This window comes from Lagopus leucura, unplaced genomic scaffold (assembly GCF_019238085.1).
Source record: "Lagopus leucura isolate 7727_CA_CO unplaced genomic scaffold, USGS_WTPT01 Super-Scaffold_100012, whole genome shotgun sequence".
Taxonomy (NCBI): Eukaryota; Metazoa; Chordata; class Aves; order Galliformes; family Phasianidae; genus Lagopus; species Lagopus leucura.
In genome coordinates, this window is record NW_024962267.1 from 3300477 (window position 1) to 3317372 (window position 16896).

The 16896-nt window shown below is 37.7% G+C and overlaps 2 protein-coding genes across 2 annotated transcripts in view; one reads left to right on the forward strand and one right to left on the reverse strand.

The window, feature by feature from the left end:
* LRP2 (LDL receptor related protein 2) overlaps positions 1 to 15062 on the reverse strand; it is a 136761-nt gene extending 121699 nt beyond the window's left edge. Inside the window, exons 1-3 of the mRNA XM_042874951.1 lie at positions 15024 to 15062; positions 6317 to 6400; positions 2718 to 2811 (exon numbers count right to left, since the gene is read on the reverse strand). The gene's annotated coding sequence lies outside the window, so the exon portion shown is untranslated. The remainder of the gene's footprint in view (positions 1 to 2717; positions 2812 to 6316; positions 6401 to 15023) is intronic.
* LOC122181740 (collagen alpha-1(XXVIII) chain-like) overlaps positions 3755 to 16896 on the forward strand; it is a 37095-nt gene continuing 23953 nt past the window's right edge. Inside the window, exons 1-9 of the mRNA XM_042874409.1 lie at positions 3755 to 4058; positions 9371 to 9939; positions 10842 to 10862; positions 12529 to 12588; positions 13682 to 13735; positions 14026 to 14070; positions 14808 to 14834; positions 15770 to 15814; positions 16396 to 16440. Coding sequence (XP_042730343.1) covers positions 3755 to 4058; positions 9371 to 9939; positions 10842 to 10862; positions 12529 to 12588; positions 13682 to 13735; positions 14026 to 14070; positions 14808 to 14834; positions 15770 to 15814; positions 16396 to 16440 — 1170 coding nt within the window. The remainder of the gene's footprint in view (positions 4059 to 9370; positions 9940 to 10841; positions 10863 to 12528; positions 12589 to 13681; positions 13736 to 14025; positions 14071 to 14807; positions 14835 to 15769; positions 15815 to 16395; positions 16441 to 16896) is intronic.

Below are 16896 nucleotides of genomic sequence, written 5' to 3' on the forward strand. Positions count from 1 at the left end.
CAGGGCTTGAGGGGAGGAGAAGAAATTTTTCCTGCTCTCTCAGGTGACATTTAACAGATCTGAACAACAGACATGGACAGCAAGAGCCTACTCAGAAAGGCCTATGGCATGAGTGACTAAGCATTTAAAATAGTCACATATCCCATACACCTAATGTCTCAGTCTTTGACAAAGAACTTTCTTCTTGACTTTATCTTCTTTTTGATAGTAGCCATTACTGACAGGGCTGAGACGGGCTAAATAGCTGACAGTGAAGACTGTCGGAAAGAAGTGCTCAATATTAAAAAAAAAAAAAAACCAGCAACCAACCAATTATCATTAAAATCCTTATAAACTCTCTAAATTCCTCTTGCTTTCATTTGGCAGAGTAACCATCCTAACTACATAACAGCATGCTTTGTAATATATAATGGTCAGAACCAGGAGCAACCACTTCTTGCTAGGCAATTTCAGTTTCCTCCCCCCCCGTTTTATTTTTAAATCCTTCTAATAGCACACTAAGTATATGAAATGCTAAGAAGTTCTACTTCAGGCCAATAAAACTAACTAGTAACATCAGAAAAGGAATACAAGAAGCCTATGGCAAGAGTAACTAAGACAAATCACTGGTTGTTTCTCAGAGGCTTACATTATGGATGAAGCCAAGATTTAGCCGGCCCTTCACCCACAGCAACAGCTGCATGCTCAGCAGCTTTGACTACAGTTTTAATTCCATCTGTGGCCTGTTTCCTTAGCTAAAATTTTCACACCACCATTCTCTGCCCATATACCAGCTTCTTATTTTTCCTTGTCATATTGTTGACCCTACATTAAAGACCTTCCAAAAAGGCCAACTCAGTTTGAAATTAATATATCTTAGATGTTCCTAGGGTAAAAGGGTCCAAAATCCACCAGTTTATGCTACACCACAAGCCTAGGTGCTGTAAGTGGCTACTGCTTTGACTAGGTCAGGCTTCACAAGCATGCAGAAAATGTACCACTGTTCTCTTCAACCTAACATTACTACAGCACACATCTTCTCCCAGGCTTCCCAACTACAGCCTAAAAGCATCACCTCATAATACAACAAGCTTCACAGGCACAGGAGAAGATGTCATTACCTCAGTTATGGAAGTGAGTTTCGAGACTGTTGTGGGCAATTCTGTCCCACAGCCTCCCAGCATCTCTGGTTTCTATAAATCAACACATACTAGTCAAATACGCTCCATAAAAATAAAAATAAATAAATAATAAAAATAGAACACCATTGTTTATAAGATATATATCTGCAGCTGACATGTCTACATAATAAACTGCCTAGCTAGAACATAAAAGATACAATGAAGATTATTTGAGATGCTGCCCATGGAAAGTACCTTGCCATTTTAATACTCAGTCAGCATGTATGTGAAGTTATCTCAGTTCAACATATAGTATCAAAAATATAAGAAATCAGCACTCGGAAGTTCATTACATTTTAACTGTGAGGAACATTCCTTCCCAGTCCTGTCAGCTTTGCCATTATCATCACATTGCTGTTCAAAAGTGGTTTAACCAGGACAAAAAAAATTCCTGAAAGTTTAAGCAATAAATTCAGGTGATTTAAAAAACTGGGGCAAGGAGCAAGCAGTTAGGCTACCTTTGGATCTCCTTAAAACAGGAAAAATAACATTGTAATTTGCTCATTTTGAAAGCCTTCTGAAATTAATTTAAATATTCTTACGTATTCTTCCTTAAGAACTTAAATTATACTTTTCTAAAAATCTTAATATTTTGAGATTATTCAAGATCTACTTTAGCCATGATAACATCACAGAATATTTTGAATCAACACTAATTTTAGCTGAATCACCAGTAATCCAAACCCCATTCACCAACAGGGATTAGCAGAGCTCATGTACTAGTTTTTGAGGTCTCCTGTGGCAGTTTTTTTTCCAGTCTCCTTATTTGTCAGATAGAGATATGCACAATACAAGAAAATGCAACAGACCCTTACACAAAGCTCAATTAAGGATACATTTGTAGAGAAAGTACATAAACTGTGTCCCAAATAAGCAACAACAACAAAAACCACTTTATTTTCTGGGACACAACAGAACTACCTATGCTTTTCAAGTCATTTTTAGAAGTGAAAGATGAAGGTTTACAATGTGAGATTAACTCTAGAATTGTCTAAATTATACAAAGAAAACTGTCATGCATTGGTCAGTAAACACAGTAATTGGGCTTTGCTAACAAAGCCTATATTTCAGTCATTCCAGGAGGAAATGCTATTCACACACAAAATATTTCTTGCTCTCTTCTTGTCCAATGCAGGGATACTTCCAGTAGCCCACTCTCCATTACAGACTAATTTATGATTTATGATAGCATTCCACAGGTCAAGAAGGAAGAAAATTTACATCTTTCCAATCCATAAGTGAAGTACAATGCCCAAACTCAGCATTCGATAGAACAACAACACAATAAAGCCACCCTTTGACATATTTTGGTTGATTTCTGAAAGAAACTGACTGCAATCATAGAGCTTTTACATTACATACATTAAGCTGCGTGTTACAGCTTAATTTCCTGATGTTTTTGGAAAACAAGTATGCAGATTTGAGCAGTAATATCAACAACTAGCTCAGCCAGACACCTCAAACCATGCCAGTGCAGTCAGCAAGGCCCACAATCATTCATGCTTGTCTTAAGACTGACCCCCAGTGGCCATATCTTCTAACTGATTCTTTGCATACCTGCCTGCTTCTGAAGAAATGAGAATCCAGAGTGAGATTCCATTTCAGAGTCAGCGTTCTCCTCTGAAATCCACTTGAAAAATCTTCAATTGATCTATATCATTCAAAATAAAAAAACAAATCAGCTAAAAACTTGTACAATATATAAATTTGTTTTCTTAAAAGCGACTAACCTAATAAGTACACTAACTAACTATAAGTAACTAACTAATAAGTACACATGCACAGTGCTACAGAATAAAGGCTTTAAAAAGAAGTCTAGAGACTACCCCTGAGCTAATCTCTCAACAGCTCTGGAAACAGGGAGCATCCCCTTCTTCCCTTTTAGTATCCAACAAGAACTCTCGCAGCTTGAACTGAGGAAAGAAAGCTTTCAGAGTGCTGTTCTGCTTATTTGCACAAAAAGTATCTAAGAAAGTATTTCCGAGATAAAGCAGCAGAGTTTCACTGGAAGGTAAGGCCTTCCAGTTAAGTAAATACTATTTAGGCTATGGTTGACCTTAAATATCTATGGTTCATGCGGCAAGCAGAGTATCTGAAGTCAATATTAACCTTCAGATTTCTCAGTATGTTGAATTTCTTACCATGAAACAGAAAACTGAGACTTTTTTCTTCTAGTTGTGTTTGCATATATTATTAAGGTTTAACTTAAGCACCAGTAAAGCCATGATATCCCATTACAAATTTCACTTAAGCCAACATTTATGTTTTTATGCATTGTTAAAAGAACAGAATACATCATTTTATCATAGGAAAGAGCCTTGCCAGTTTTTTCTTCTCTGGTGCACAGGACTAAAAGTACACAACTTACATAACACAACTCTTTGATAGCTACAAATGAAGGACATAAAAATCTCACTGAAACAAAAATATTGTTGAAACAAAACCCACCATCATTAACATCTCGATTTCTACAGCAGTTCTCATAGCCAGAAACAGAGATCTGCTCAGATCCTTGCTTGGCTTCAGAAAGCCATCAGCCATTTCACCCCTCACACCATTCGTCTCCACTCGTAAGAACGCTGTCCTCGGGTTAAATGGCCGGAGCTTGGGAGGCCTTCCCGCTGAGCCACGTGCGCACACAGGTGCCGCAGCCTTGTCAGCTCCGCACTCAAACCGAGCTTAGGCAGCAAGAAACAGACGGGTCTGATGTTAAACCTCCTCGTTACCGCCTCTCGGGCCGAGCGGCAGCCGGAGCCGCGAGCCGCTCCCGCGCACGGCTGAGGGGGCAGGAAGGCGCGGGGTCGGCGGGCTGCAGCCGTGCCTTAGGGCAGCGGGGCAGCGCCAGCGCACGGGGCGCGCTCACAGCTGCGAGGTCTGCCCGCAAACACGAGCACCGCTGTGCGCGGAGGGTCTAATGCGTGGTTTCATAAACGCTTCAAAAATCCTGCAAATGCCAATTCTGACACACAGGTTTATACTGAAAACACTGGCTAAATCTGTATCGTGTTCAGTTCAAAATACTGTATGCTAAGTACAGCAACATGCTGTAACTAACAAGGCATTTTTCCAGCAGGCTAATTCTTTTCCCACATGCCAGATGATGTCTTCTCGATGTGATGGGTGAGATTAAAGCATCTGCTTTCTACTACAGCTCCACCCGAGCTTTCATCCTGAAGCGTATAAGGAGTAGTGTAGCAGCTGGGTATTGCTGCAGTTACTGTGCTGCTGAATGTTAGGCAGGTGGAACACTCCAGCAAATTATAAGTAACAAATGCAGCAGCCAATTCAAAATAATTACTTCCCTAGGAGCTGTGCCATTGGTACCAAAACAGCAAATCAAATATTTAAGATTTCCCTTTTGTTTCCATTTTAAGAGTATTCTTGATCTAGTTAAATGATCAGTATTTGTAAATGTTCAGTCAACATCCAGTATGTTACAAATGTATCAGTCCTGTTTTTTAGATATGCTTTCATTCCCTTGTAAGGCTGAATGCCACAGATCTTGAAGGTGAGCATTGCTCACGTATACATGAGTTTACTTATTCAGGCTGTAAGGCAGAAAATATCTCTTAGGGAAACTAAAAATGAAAGGAAAATATTCAAAACACTATCATATTGATATTACAAGTAGATTATGCCCAGAGTGACTTTTCGGCTGTACTACATAGAGATAAAATTTGAAAATATTGAAGACAGCACCCTCTCTTCTATGTCTTATTAGAGAGTAGTAAGTTCCCTGGCTCCATCTGAGAATTCCAGTATAATATTAAAAAAGGAGAAAATGGAGAGACAGGTAAATACCACCTGTAAAAGAGACGGCTGTGCTTACCACACTTGGCACAAAGAGTCATTCGAATTTGTTGGAAGCTGAACAAAGATTAATTCTTTGACATCAAAAACCTTTCTTACAGCATTTTCTGTGGCAATGAATCCAGATGAAAACACGATACAGCTGTCTTGCTCACTGCATGCTCAAGATTCGTACCACAAAGCAAAGATGAATCCTGGATCTAATGGAATCAATAGTTCTGCCATTACCTCCAATCAGCCAGGATTTCATAACAGGTTTTTATAAGGCTATGCCATTATAACATAATTTTTCATATAAAACAATCAGCTTTTGTCACAAACATATGTCCAAATGAAAAATGTCTAAAAACTGCAGCCACAACTACAATTTGATTTATCAAGACTTAATGTCCTCAGCCTGCATCTTGGGCTGCCAAATCTGCTGAAACATATTTTGCAGTTGGAAAGCCAAATACAGGTTTCCATTTTATCTTTCTTCACATACAGCCTTCAATGAAGTTGGTTTTAGTTTTTTACATTCACTTTGAATATTTGAATGTTTCAACTATTTTTCTTAAAATTCACACTTTTGATACAAGTTAAGGGACTGCGAACCACATTCTTTGTACATTGATGTTTAATATCAGAATTCAAAATATTGTAAATGACATGCTTTCATTATTTTACTAGTTAAAGTTAGGTAGCATAGTGGTCATGTACTTACAGGTATAGTGAAATGAAATAAATACTCCTGGAATACTACTACAGCATGATCCAGGCAGGTTAAATGGACAAGACTGTCTTGAGGCCATGAAAGACTAGATGATGGTGTGAAACATGCAGATTTTTAACAGTTCACAGCAGACGAGAAATGTATGTTATTCACACTAAGATGGTAAAAAAAAAACGGAACACATTTCAGAAGCATCATGTCAAGCTCTTTGAGACAAAATGCTTCCATGAGAGCAGAGGTAAAAAGTAATTATGTTCTATCTGCTTCTATCGCCTATACAGTGGTAATGGAAACAAACAAAAAAAAAAGGGCATAATATTACTTAGGTTTCCCTTTTATGGTTCCTAATCATAGCTTTTAAGACATTTATTCTATTTTTAAAATATTTATATTGTAATGACATGAAGCAGCAAAACTGGTAAACATTAAACTTGGTAAAATTTGTAGTAAATGAGGCAAAAAAGCTTACTGTTCATTTTTAAGAGTTGACTCAATTGCATCAATGCATACATATTTTACATTTGCATCATTTAGGTTCTGATAAAATGTCATCCTAAGAATAATGTGTGTATTGAGAACGTTCAATTTCAGAAGACTGCAAGTCTAGAAACGTACTGTATGATATGTCACATACCTGGAATTCTGACAGACTAATACCATGCATCCTACACAACCAGCTATAAAATGTGGAGGCCCCACTAAGCTTTTGAAGTTGCACCTGGCAAAAAAAAAAAAAAAAGCCTCAGGTTAAACATTACTCATTAATAAAAGGAAATACCCTGAAGGCAAGAGCTTGCTACAAAACATACAAGTAGAATAGTTATATAATTTAGAAATTATTTGCCAGTTATGTTTTGAGGTAAAAATTAGCAGTGAAAATGAAAGAATGACAATGTTATGCTTATAGGAGACACACAATCCCAACCATAGTTAACATGCTTTTTCTTGCTAGAGTTAGATTTTTTCTCAGTAAGATTTAGGAGCTATGTGAGATTTATTATATCTATTTCAGTTAAACACCATATTATTTGTATTCCCTAAAGGGCAAAAAATTGTCTTTTCATTTCTTGCTTTAACCAAAATCTAAAAATGTCAGTACAAACAGGGGAAATCCCCTCAGACTCCTTGCTTGTAGCTGTCATGCAGAAAATGGGCTGAACTGGTGGACTCTAAAGGAGAGGGCAATGGTTAGAATCAAGTAGTCTTTGTGTGCATACAAGTGGAACATTATGGGCTCACAAAGAAAAAAATTTATGTAAAAGAGCTACTTGTTTGATAAATTTGTTCATATTGTAAAAGCTTTCTGGGGATATTTGAAGAATTCGGTGACAAACTCCTATCCCTGGTAGAAGTTAGAGCTTTCAGGAGGCACAGCCACCTAGCTCAGATTTTGAAGCCATCACATTATGTCAGAATCCTAGGTCTCTTCTACGGTTTTTGAAAGGACAGGTGTGGCAGACAAGTCTGAAGCAATTGCACTGCTTTCTAACTGGCCTGTCTTTTTTGTCTCCTCATGATGGATAATCTCATCAGCAAACGACATAGGCTGGTAGGTAGGAAAATACGTTGGAGTGAGAGCACTCCTCATCCATAAGTTTGTGAGTATGCACAAGAACTTTTTGTATATTTAAAAGGCTGCAGGGATGCTGGAGCATGTGAGGTGTAAACCTGAGAGACACGTGCATAGCCTGGGGAGGAAGAGAAAAGGGGGTGGGTACTTAGAAAGGGGAGTGAAGATTATTGTTCTTCCCCTTTCTCCTTGCCTCTGCTGGCCCCTCCTGACACAAGACACCAATTCTCACAGGAGCTCGCAACCCTACTTCTCCCTCCTTTCTTCACAGAGCATCCAACACAAGCAGGACAACACAGCTGGCAGAGCATCCAGGACAGCACCCTGCATATCTGCAGAGCCCCATGCTTTGGAGCATCAAGGTAAGGACACCACAAGTCCTGAAAAGAAGCTGAAAAGTCCTGGCTATGTTAGGGACTTCTCTCAGATGATCATACCCTGGCAGGTTTATTCTTGACACTGAGCTATCCTTTTGCTATGTGCTGGGAAGAGCTTGCAGGGAGATGGCAGCAGGGCAGGACTGACTTATCAGCCCTAAGCAGTCTGTGAGTCCTAGGTGTTCCTGTGAACCCAGGACAAACAAGTCCCCCTGTTTATAGGTAGCACAGCACTCTGTGCCCACAGCAGGTATGTGCATGCTGGGACAGCAGCCCCAGAGGTGACTGTTGCTCTGTAGTACAACTAAAGAGAGGAGCACCATCTCAGCAAGGTGACCCTCAGTATAGAGGGTTCCTGACTGGAGAAAATAGGAGAAAACCTGGTCTCACTCTGTATTTGTGTGCCAGCTCTGGACAAAGCAGGTTTTAAAAACCATCTGTGAATTTCACTTGGTATTCACTCTACACCCACATGGGCACAGCCAATGTTAAGGTTTCTGAAGAGTGCTGGTTGTACAAGCACTACCAGGAAGCAAGAGAGAAATGAAGTATGCTTGTAGAACACCTGTCTCCAGTATGTGAAATGCAATAACTATATGCACTATCCCTGAAAACCTCTCTAATATGTTTGTTATTCATTACATTTTTTGGAGAAGCTCTTACCTAAAATAAATAAATAAATAAATAAAGCCAGCTCACTTTCAGGGACTATACTGGAAAATACATCCTGTTAAGCAACTTGTCAAGCAAAACGGAACATTTTATTGTCCTTGTACTGCTGTACTACATTACTGTCTTGTGTTGTTTAGGAAACAGAAACCAAATAAATCATGTTCTTCAGATTCTGGTGGCTTTTGTGGATACTTGAGCAACATGAATTTTTAGCAGAAAATCTCAGTGAAGAAAAAAGATATGGACTGAGAAGACCCACAATTAAACACATTCTGTCAAACACTGTAGAAAAATATCCTAGCCCCAGTGATCAAGGTGACTGTTATTTTAAAACTTGTTTTCTTCTTGATTCCTTTACTTAGATCTACATGGCTAGCTTCTCTCTAAGATACTATTTATAGCACCTTGTTCTACATGTTAACATGCTGTATTTTTGCACTACAATCTTTTCACTCCTTTCTCTCTCCTCTCCTTTTTATTTTATAAAAGGAGATTACTTGTATCTTTTTTGATTTTGTTCTGTTTTAATATGGTTGGTTGCCTGCTATTGTCACTTCAAAAATAGTAGTCTATATATTTTTATAGAAGTAGTTCAGAAAATTATTACTCTCTAGTGTACATCAGTGCAGAGCCTGCTTTTAGAATTTTATATGTCACTAGACATAAGAGTCAGTTAAGTGACATAACATAGCTCTATTAAATCACATACCAGTGTCTCATTCTGCATCACTCATTTTCCTGTTGATGACTCTCATCTTTCCAGCCCCCATTTTGGTAACTAGCATGAAGACAGAACATGTGTGTAAATATCACAGCAACATTCCTCATTCTGTGACATATCCTTAGTTTCAGTTCCTTATTTCCTGGGGTGTCTGCTCTGGAGCAAATTCATCAACCTCTTTATGTCCTACATTCACAAGAGTTTCACACTTGTGATCTCAGGTGTTTTCCTGAGATCACAATTTCCATAATTTAACTCTCAACTTCAAAGCTGAAAAATACATATAAGAGTAAGGATAGAATGAGATTTATTATTAAAACCCGCCACTCACCTACCTATTTATTCTAGATGAAGACTGCATTCTGGAGATCGCTTTTTTACTGGACAGCTCTGAAAGTGCTAAGCATTATAATCATGAACAGCAAAAAAAATTTGTTTTAGAAGTGGTAGACCAAATGAAAGGTCTGCAGCTTAGTTCTGGACGGACCCTCAGCTGGAGGATGGCCTTACTTCAGTACAGCAGCACTGTTTCCACAGAGCAAACTTTTCATGACTGGAAAGGTCCTGAAGCATTCAAATCCCACATTGCTCCTATCACCTACATAGGTCATGGTACCTACACAACGTACGCTATTACTAACCTTACACAACTCTACATGAAAGAAGGGACTCCAGGTAGTTTGAAACTAGCTGTACTCTTCACTGATGGAGTTGACCATCCAAGAAACCCAGATATTTTTGCAGCTACAGCTGATGCTAAAAACCAAGGAATTGTATTGTTCACAATGGGAATGACCAGAGTGGCTGAGGAGGTTAGCAATGCTGCCAAGCTCCGGCTCCTGGCCAGTGTCCCAGCATCCAGATTTGTTTCCAACCTCCAGGAGAAAGGAACTGTGGAGAAAGTTCTCACAGAAATGGTACGTACACAGAAATGTCTGCAAACATTTAGAGAAATGTGAAAAATGCCTTATTCCCAATAATTTGGAATGCTTACGATATTAAAGAAATCTGTACTTTTTTTACAATTCAAAGAGGCCCACATATGGGTTCACGTACCCTTATTAATAAAACCACTGTACCAAAGCACAGGTTTCTTTTTTCTCCACAACATTCAGGTCTTGTCTGTCAAAATGTTGAAGCCTCAACTGAATTAGACCCAAGAAGACCTGTTACAAATTATATTTTTTTCTGAGCTAATTTGATGATGACTACCAAAGAGAAATAAACTACAAGTTAAATCTTTTCTAAGGTGGTCTTACTGTTCTCATTCTGTATGCATATTGTTAGGCACACCATCAGAAACACATCTGATTTTCTCAAGTGCAGAATACATTTCATTCATACTAGGGGGCTGCTGCTATTCAGCACTTCAAAATACAGCAGTAGAGTCCCTAAGTGTGTTGTCCCATCTACCTAGCTAACTCCATTGGTTTAGATCTGTTTACCATTGTAATTGTAGCAAGTTGGGCTGGCAGTCAGTGACTGGCACAGTTAACAATCTGTAATAGGAAACAAAACTATTGAAGTTACTTTTTTTGTTTTTAGAGAGGAGAGATTGCTAATACGTTTCTCATTAAAGCTTAATTCTGCTTAATATGTTAGTTGCTTAATTTTTTACATAACTGCTGAAATATTTTTTACATCTATTGATATTCTTGAGTGGGTTATGACATTAAGTTTCTAATGCTGTTTCCAATATTTGTTTTTGCAGAAAGATCTGTCTGAGGAACAAGTAAGTTGTTTTTCCCCACACAGCATTCCTGCTTAATATATCTGTATAACCAAGATGTTATAATTGCAATATAATCAAAAGAGTAAGGCAAAGCTGTATAACCAAGATGTTATAATTGCAATATAATCAAAAGAGTAAGGCAAACAAGGATCACAAAAGAGAATAAGTAGAAGAGCTTACCCTTGGGTTGAGCTCACTAGAAGATATCAAAGAGGAGGATCTCCAGAAGAGATCCTTCCCCTCTGGTAGCCAGCTCTTAAATAGGTCCAGGAGGGGTGGAGCCTGGCTCCACCCCTTCCAGTAGCACAGGTGAATTGCCTTCACCTGTGCTCCTCTGGCTGACTCATGGCTCACCTCAGGTGATCAATCAGAGGTTCAGGCCGTGACTCAGCAGTTCCCATACAATATCCCATAGACTTTTACTGTTGTGTGGGAACACAAAATTCAACAAAACTGATAGCATAATTGGTAAAATATGAACTCCAGCAGGATTGTCCTCAAGTATAAGTAATTTTGTATGATCACAACAAAGCTTTATTTTGCTATCCTAATTTCATTTGCTTTTTCTCCTTATTCTTGTATTTGAAAAATAACAGTGCATGAGGTTAGTGAGAATTTCCTGGTGTATCTCAGAAAGTCATCCAAACATCCAGACTTAGTGGGTAAGAAAATATGACACCAAGTTGAATGCATTGCAGTTCTATCCCTTAACTAGCTTTCTGTGTCAAAGAGACAAAGAAAAGGAAGAAACCAAGGTTCCACCATTGCACTTTTCCATTTCTCCACACTGTGCTACTCTGACTGCAGGCATTGGTAGGTGTGGCCATTTTGTGGTGAATGAGGCCAACTTTGCTGCTAAAGATTTTAGTCCCACTTAAAGTACAGTTATCTCAAGCAAAGTCCAGTCTGATGAGCAGTTCAAGGAAACTTAAATATTTCTGAGTGTTTGCAAAACTTAAAACATTCTAATTTTCACTCATTTCTACTGATGTGTTGATTTTTCTCTGAAAAAATAAATCCTGAATTAGCAAGCCATTAAGTGTTATAATTGGAAGATACATTACTAATAATTGAGATATTCGTACAAGAATGATGCTTAAAGATTTCATTTACAGATGCTGTCTAGATGAGTGGAGGTTCATAAATAATACAACCAAAAATAAAAACACTATTCTTCCCAAAATAAGCCCACAAGTTGTACAAATTCTGTATAATTTTGAAGTCTCAGAAAAATAAAAAAAAATCTCGTAACTGTGTACCACAGTGATGTCTGATTAGAACACATGACTATACAGATGAAAGAAAATGAAGATTAGAAACTTAAGTAAATGAAAGCATATAGCAATAATGTCTTTTGTGTACAGATCAAGCTAGACTATGATCTATCCTACATACATAGAAGTGCAGCGAAGCAAGAGAGGAAAAAATGGTATATATTTCCTTACTCCATTGTCTAGGCTATATTTACACAGACTAGTAATCAAAACAGATCACTAATCACAGACAATCAGCATGCAAATAAACTGATCTTGTGAGGCATCTGGGGGTAAAGCCATTATCAAGATGCAATCTAAAAAGAATGATACAGATTTTGGGATGGAGTATGGAGGCCACAGTTGATTTGTAAACCGTCATCAGAAAGATTTCTGAAAAACATTTAAATATAACAACTTTCTGATCATTTTTTGTGTGTTCACAGTAGCCACTCAGGAATTAACATGTTTTCTCTCTTTACTAAAGCATACTGATCTGAATTTACTATTTTCATTCATAGTGCCCCCAGGCTACCATATGTAAGTGTGAGAAGGGGGAAAGGGGCCTTCCTGGCCCTGCTGTAAGTAGTTGTCATTTCTCATTTTCCTATTGTTGAGTAACTGATGTACAATATAAATCAAGACTTATTTTATTGTTGGTATTTTCTAGGAAAGTATTTGAACCCAAATGCTACAAAAATAAAAGTTAAAGCTTCAGTACACAGTCATCCATAGATCCACTGCATGGCAATGTCACAGCAGCCAGAACATACGGAAAGATTCCATTGACATGAAATGCTTCCTCTGAAAAAAGTATAGTGTGGTCTGGTGAGACCCTCCTATCAGTTAGAGAAGTTTAAAAGGCAGGAAGGAGCAACCTTCCCAAGTAGAACAATAATTCACCTGTTACAATCAGAAAACTACATCTGGTGGAGCTAAATGACCCAACTCAGTACCAGTAGTAACAGAAACAGTCTCTGAAAGCAAGAGAGACCAAAAGGCTCAAATAATAGGAACAGCCAGTTCAGACTAATGAGGAGAGTAAAACAGACAATATTGCTTTCAAAAGGGTTTGTTTCAAATGCTACCTTTAAGTTGGACAGACTGATAAGGTATCCCTAATGTTAAACTAAGGCACCATAGCAATTCACATTCCTTACCCAAAATGAAGAGACAGGGAGAAAGCTTGAAGCAGAACAATGGAGATCTGTCCATTGTCTTTTGACCTGCATAAACACACACTTGTTTTATCCTGCACTGTACAGCACGCTTCAATTGAAAATATAGTCAGTAATGCACAAACTGTAGTCTTATTTAGTTATTATTTTGTCCTTACTTGAAGAATCCAAGTTCCTTTTACAAAAAATCCATGCAGGGGTCAGAAGAAAACTATATACCCACCTAACAACTTAAGTAGCTACAAAAGCATATTATCACCTGCACTCAGAGGAGAATCAAGCTTCATTTGCAACAAAGATAAAGGAGAAAATTGGCTATCTATTGAGCCAGTCTTTACGCTTTCAGAAATTCAATATAGATATTTAAAAATACATATACATGAAGCAAATAAATATAGAAAAATACATTGTCTATATGTTGCCAAATAAAAAGTCATTATTCTTAATGTAATTTTATTTGACAACAAAATAAGAAGTTTATCTTGTTGCTTTTCAGGGAAAAAAGGGTCGCACTGGGGATGATGGAACTCCAGGCCTGAAAGGAGCAAAGGTGGTCTGATTTTTCAGATTTGGGAAAAAGATTTGTTACCCTATTAATACAGAAAGACTATCGTAACAGTGCTCATGTATTTTCCATCTATGACTTTTTTAAAACTCAGCATACTCCTCTTTGCTATAGTAATGACTAAGATCCTTTAAAACAATTAAATCTTATACCTAACATACAACCACCAGAGTGCTAGAAGAGAGAGTTAGCATGCTTCCACTGTGCTAGCTACTCAGCTTGCCCAGAAAACATTTCTTCTGTTTTCACTGATCCTGATTTTGGATTATTCATAGGGGGAACCAGGCCTTAGTGGAATTCCAGGACAAGATGGAATAGAGGTAAAAAAAAAATAAAAAATCTCCTTTTTGTCCAGTGAGCAGTATTAATTTACTTCAAGACAAAAAATAACACACGAAAAAGACTTTCAGAATAGTAAAGAATTCTACCTTACCATTAATGATTCATTAACACTAGAAGAACTGAAAACACTGTGATTGCTAAAATGAAGTGAATGTACCTTTCGATAAGAGTAAACTAGAAAAATAATATTTAATAATACATAGGCACCCTAGAGAGTGAGAAAATCTTTGATATAATAACCTAAGAACATTACAGAAATTAATGCTTTGCCTACACCTTTACAGATCTGTTTCACTTTTGCATTTGGCAAACACAGGTTCTAATGTCCCTGACTCTGAATTTATTCACATATGAATTACTCTGCTTTGTTCATTCTTGTTTAATCAGTATATATTTATTATTTTGTGACTTTTTTTCTTGTTTTCTTGATTTAGAATGCTGCTTACTATGATGAAAGCATGAACTCCAGTCAATCTGCTTTTATATAAACAAAATCACAGACTTAAGTGATATTTTCAGAAGATTTGTCCATGCGTATAAAAGCATCTATCATGACCAATAAGTACAGTATTTACAGTCATGTTGTAATATTTACTAAAGCTCCTGTATTCGTTCATTAGAAGCTGAGATTCTGTATTTCTAGAGGCTGCAAACTACTAACACTCTCATTTGGTCATATATCCTTACAAACTGCTTTACTTTTTTCTTTTCCCAGGGAAAAGCTGGGTACAAAGGAGAAAAGGTACTTACTTTCAGTAAAACAAAATTCTGAATGCATATTAGAATTTGAGGTTACTATTAGTTATGCTCATTGCTACAGTTCCAGTAAATACTAGTGATAAACAACGACATCTGTACACTCAGTAAGTGAACAGAGATTAAGCTAAGCAGGATTACAACAATAGAAAGACAATAAATGAAAAATGCTCACCAATATCATAAGCTTGCAACAAACTTCACAAGGGGCAACATCCAGAAAGAAATCTTTCCCCTGAGGGGCTCAGCCCTTAAATGGGATCTAGGAGAGGTGCAGCCAGGCTCCACCCCTTTCGGTAGCACAGCTGAATTGCCTTCACCTGTGCTCCTGTGGCTGACTCATTGCTTGCCTCAGGTGGTCAATCAGAGGTTCCAGCTGTGATCAACAGTTCCTACACAACATCTCCTTACCAGGTATTGCACAAGCTCTCATTGAGTATGTTTCCCTTCCCTTACAGCACAATTGCTACCGTATGTCATGAAGATAATAACATTATACATTATGCAATAACAGGTTATTTTCACCTTAAGTACTGAATGAATAAGGATGCATATGGAACTTTGAGTCGTGGCCTGAACCACTGATTGATCATCTGAGGCAAGGACTGGATCAGCCTTGGGAGCACAGCTGAAGGCAATTCAGCTGTGGTGACCAGCAGGGGTGGAACCTGGCTCCACCACTCTAAGACCCCATTTCCTTAAATAGAAAGGCTGACTGCTGCTAGGGAAGGATCTCTTTTTAGAGATTTCTCTTTTGTGGGGCTTTTCATTTTGAGTCTGAATTTTGGGAATGGGTGAGCCTTCTTTTTCTGTTTGTTCGTTTGCTACCTTGCTGTGGTACTCTATCCAAGTGTACTTTGTTGATTGTTCAGGATGGTATGCTCAATATGCATCATAAATATTTATCTCCATTTTTTTAAGGGTGAAAGAGGTGAATGTGGAATCCCAGGGATAAAAGGAGACAGAGTAAGTAGCCGTGAAATTGTTAGGCTTCCTGGAAATAGCTGAAACGTAGAAAAACTACAATTCCCTGAACAACCATAATGATAGAAGTAAGGCAAATGTTAATTCTTAAGCTGAAGAAATTTAAAAATTTCAGTTTTTAAAACTGAAGTGAGCAAGGATACTACTTCCAGTAACTTTCTTATTTCTTTCTGTATTTCACTGAGATGACTCTTAAGGCCCAGCCCTGATCTTGCTTGTAATTGTAGTAGAATTCCAATTGACTTTAGTGGGCAGGAGAAGTCAGTATTCAGAGAAATAGTAGTAGTATTTGGAGGCAATGAGAGGTGAAAATGAAACAAAGATTTGTAACTCCAACATTACTCTTTAATATTGGTGTGTAATTCTTCCTCTGAGTTACTGTTTTTGCAGTCTATTTAAAAAATACTTTGTCTCTATTTGCTATTGGCTACTGAGCCTCTCCTGATTTTTTTTCTTTAATTTTAGTGAAATGATATCTGAATCAGGTGCCTTCATAAAGTTACATAAGTGATTTTGACTAAATTTAAATATATGTGTCTTTTTCCCCCCCACTTTTCTTTCAGGGTCCTGAAGGTCCAGTTGGCCCCACAGGTGCAAGAGGACTGCAGGTAAAATAAATAGATAAACATTAAAAAAAGATTATGAAGCTATAAAGACAAGATGGCCTTGTTACCTGGGGTCCCAAGCTCTGAAATAATACCATGACACAACTTTCATGGAATTCTTGAGCCGCTTGAGTTCAAGGCATACAAAATTGTATTAAACAGCAACATAAACAAGAATTTGGAGGAGCACTCTAGACAACTAAATTACTCCTACAATAAATTTCATCTCAAAGATCACAGTGGACGTAGCTCTGTTAAAATTAAAATCACTCATTTCCCATTCATGGTGTCTATTAAACTATCTTGCAGAGGTATGTAGAAACACTTTATTCTCTTTTCCTCTCAATATTGTGACTGAAAGCCAAGAAATTTAGCCAATAATAGATACTTCAGTAGATTTGACTATAGATTACCTTTTATTATATTGAAATAAAGGGACAACCAAATTTTCTCCCCAAC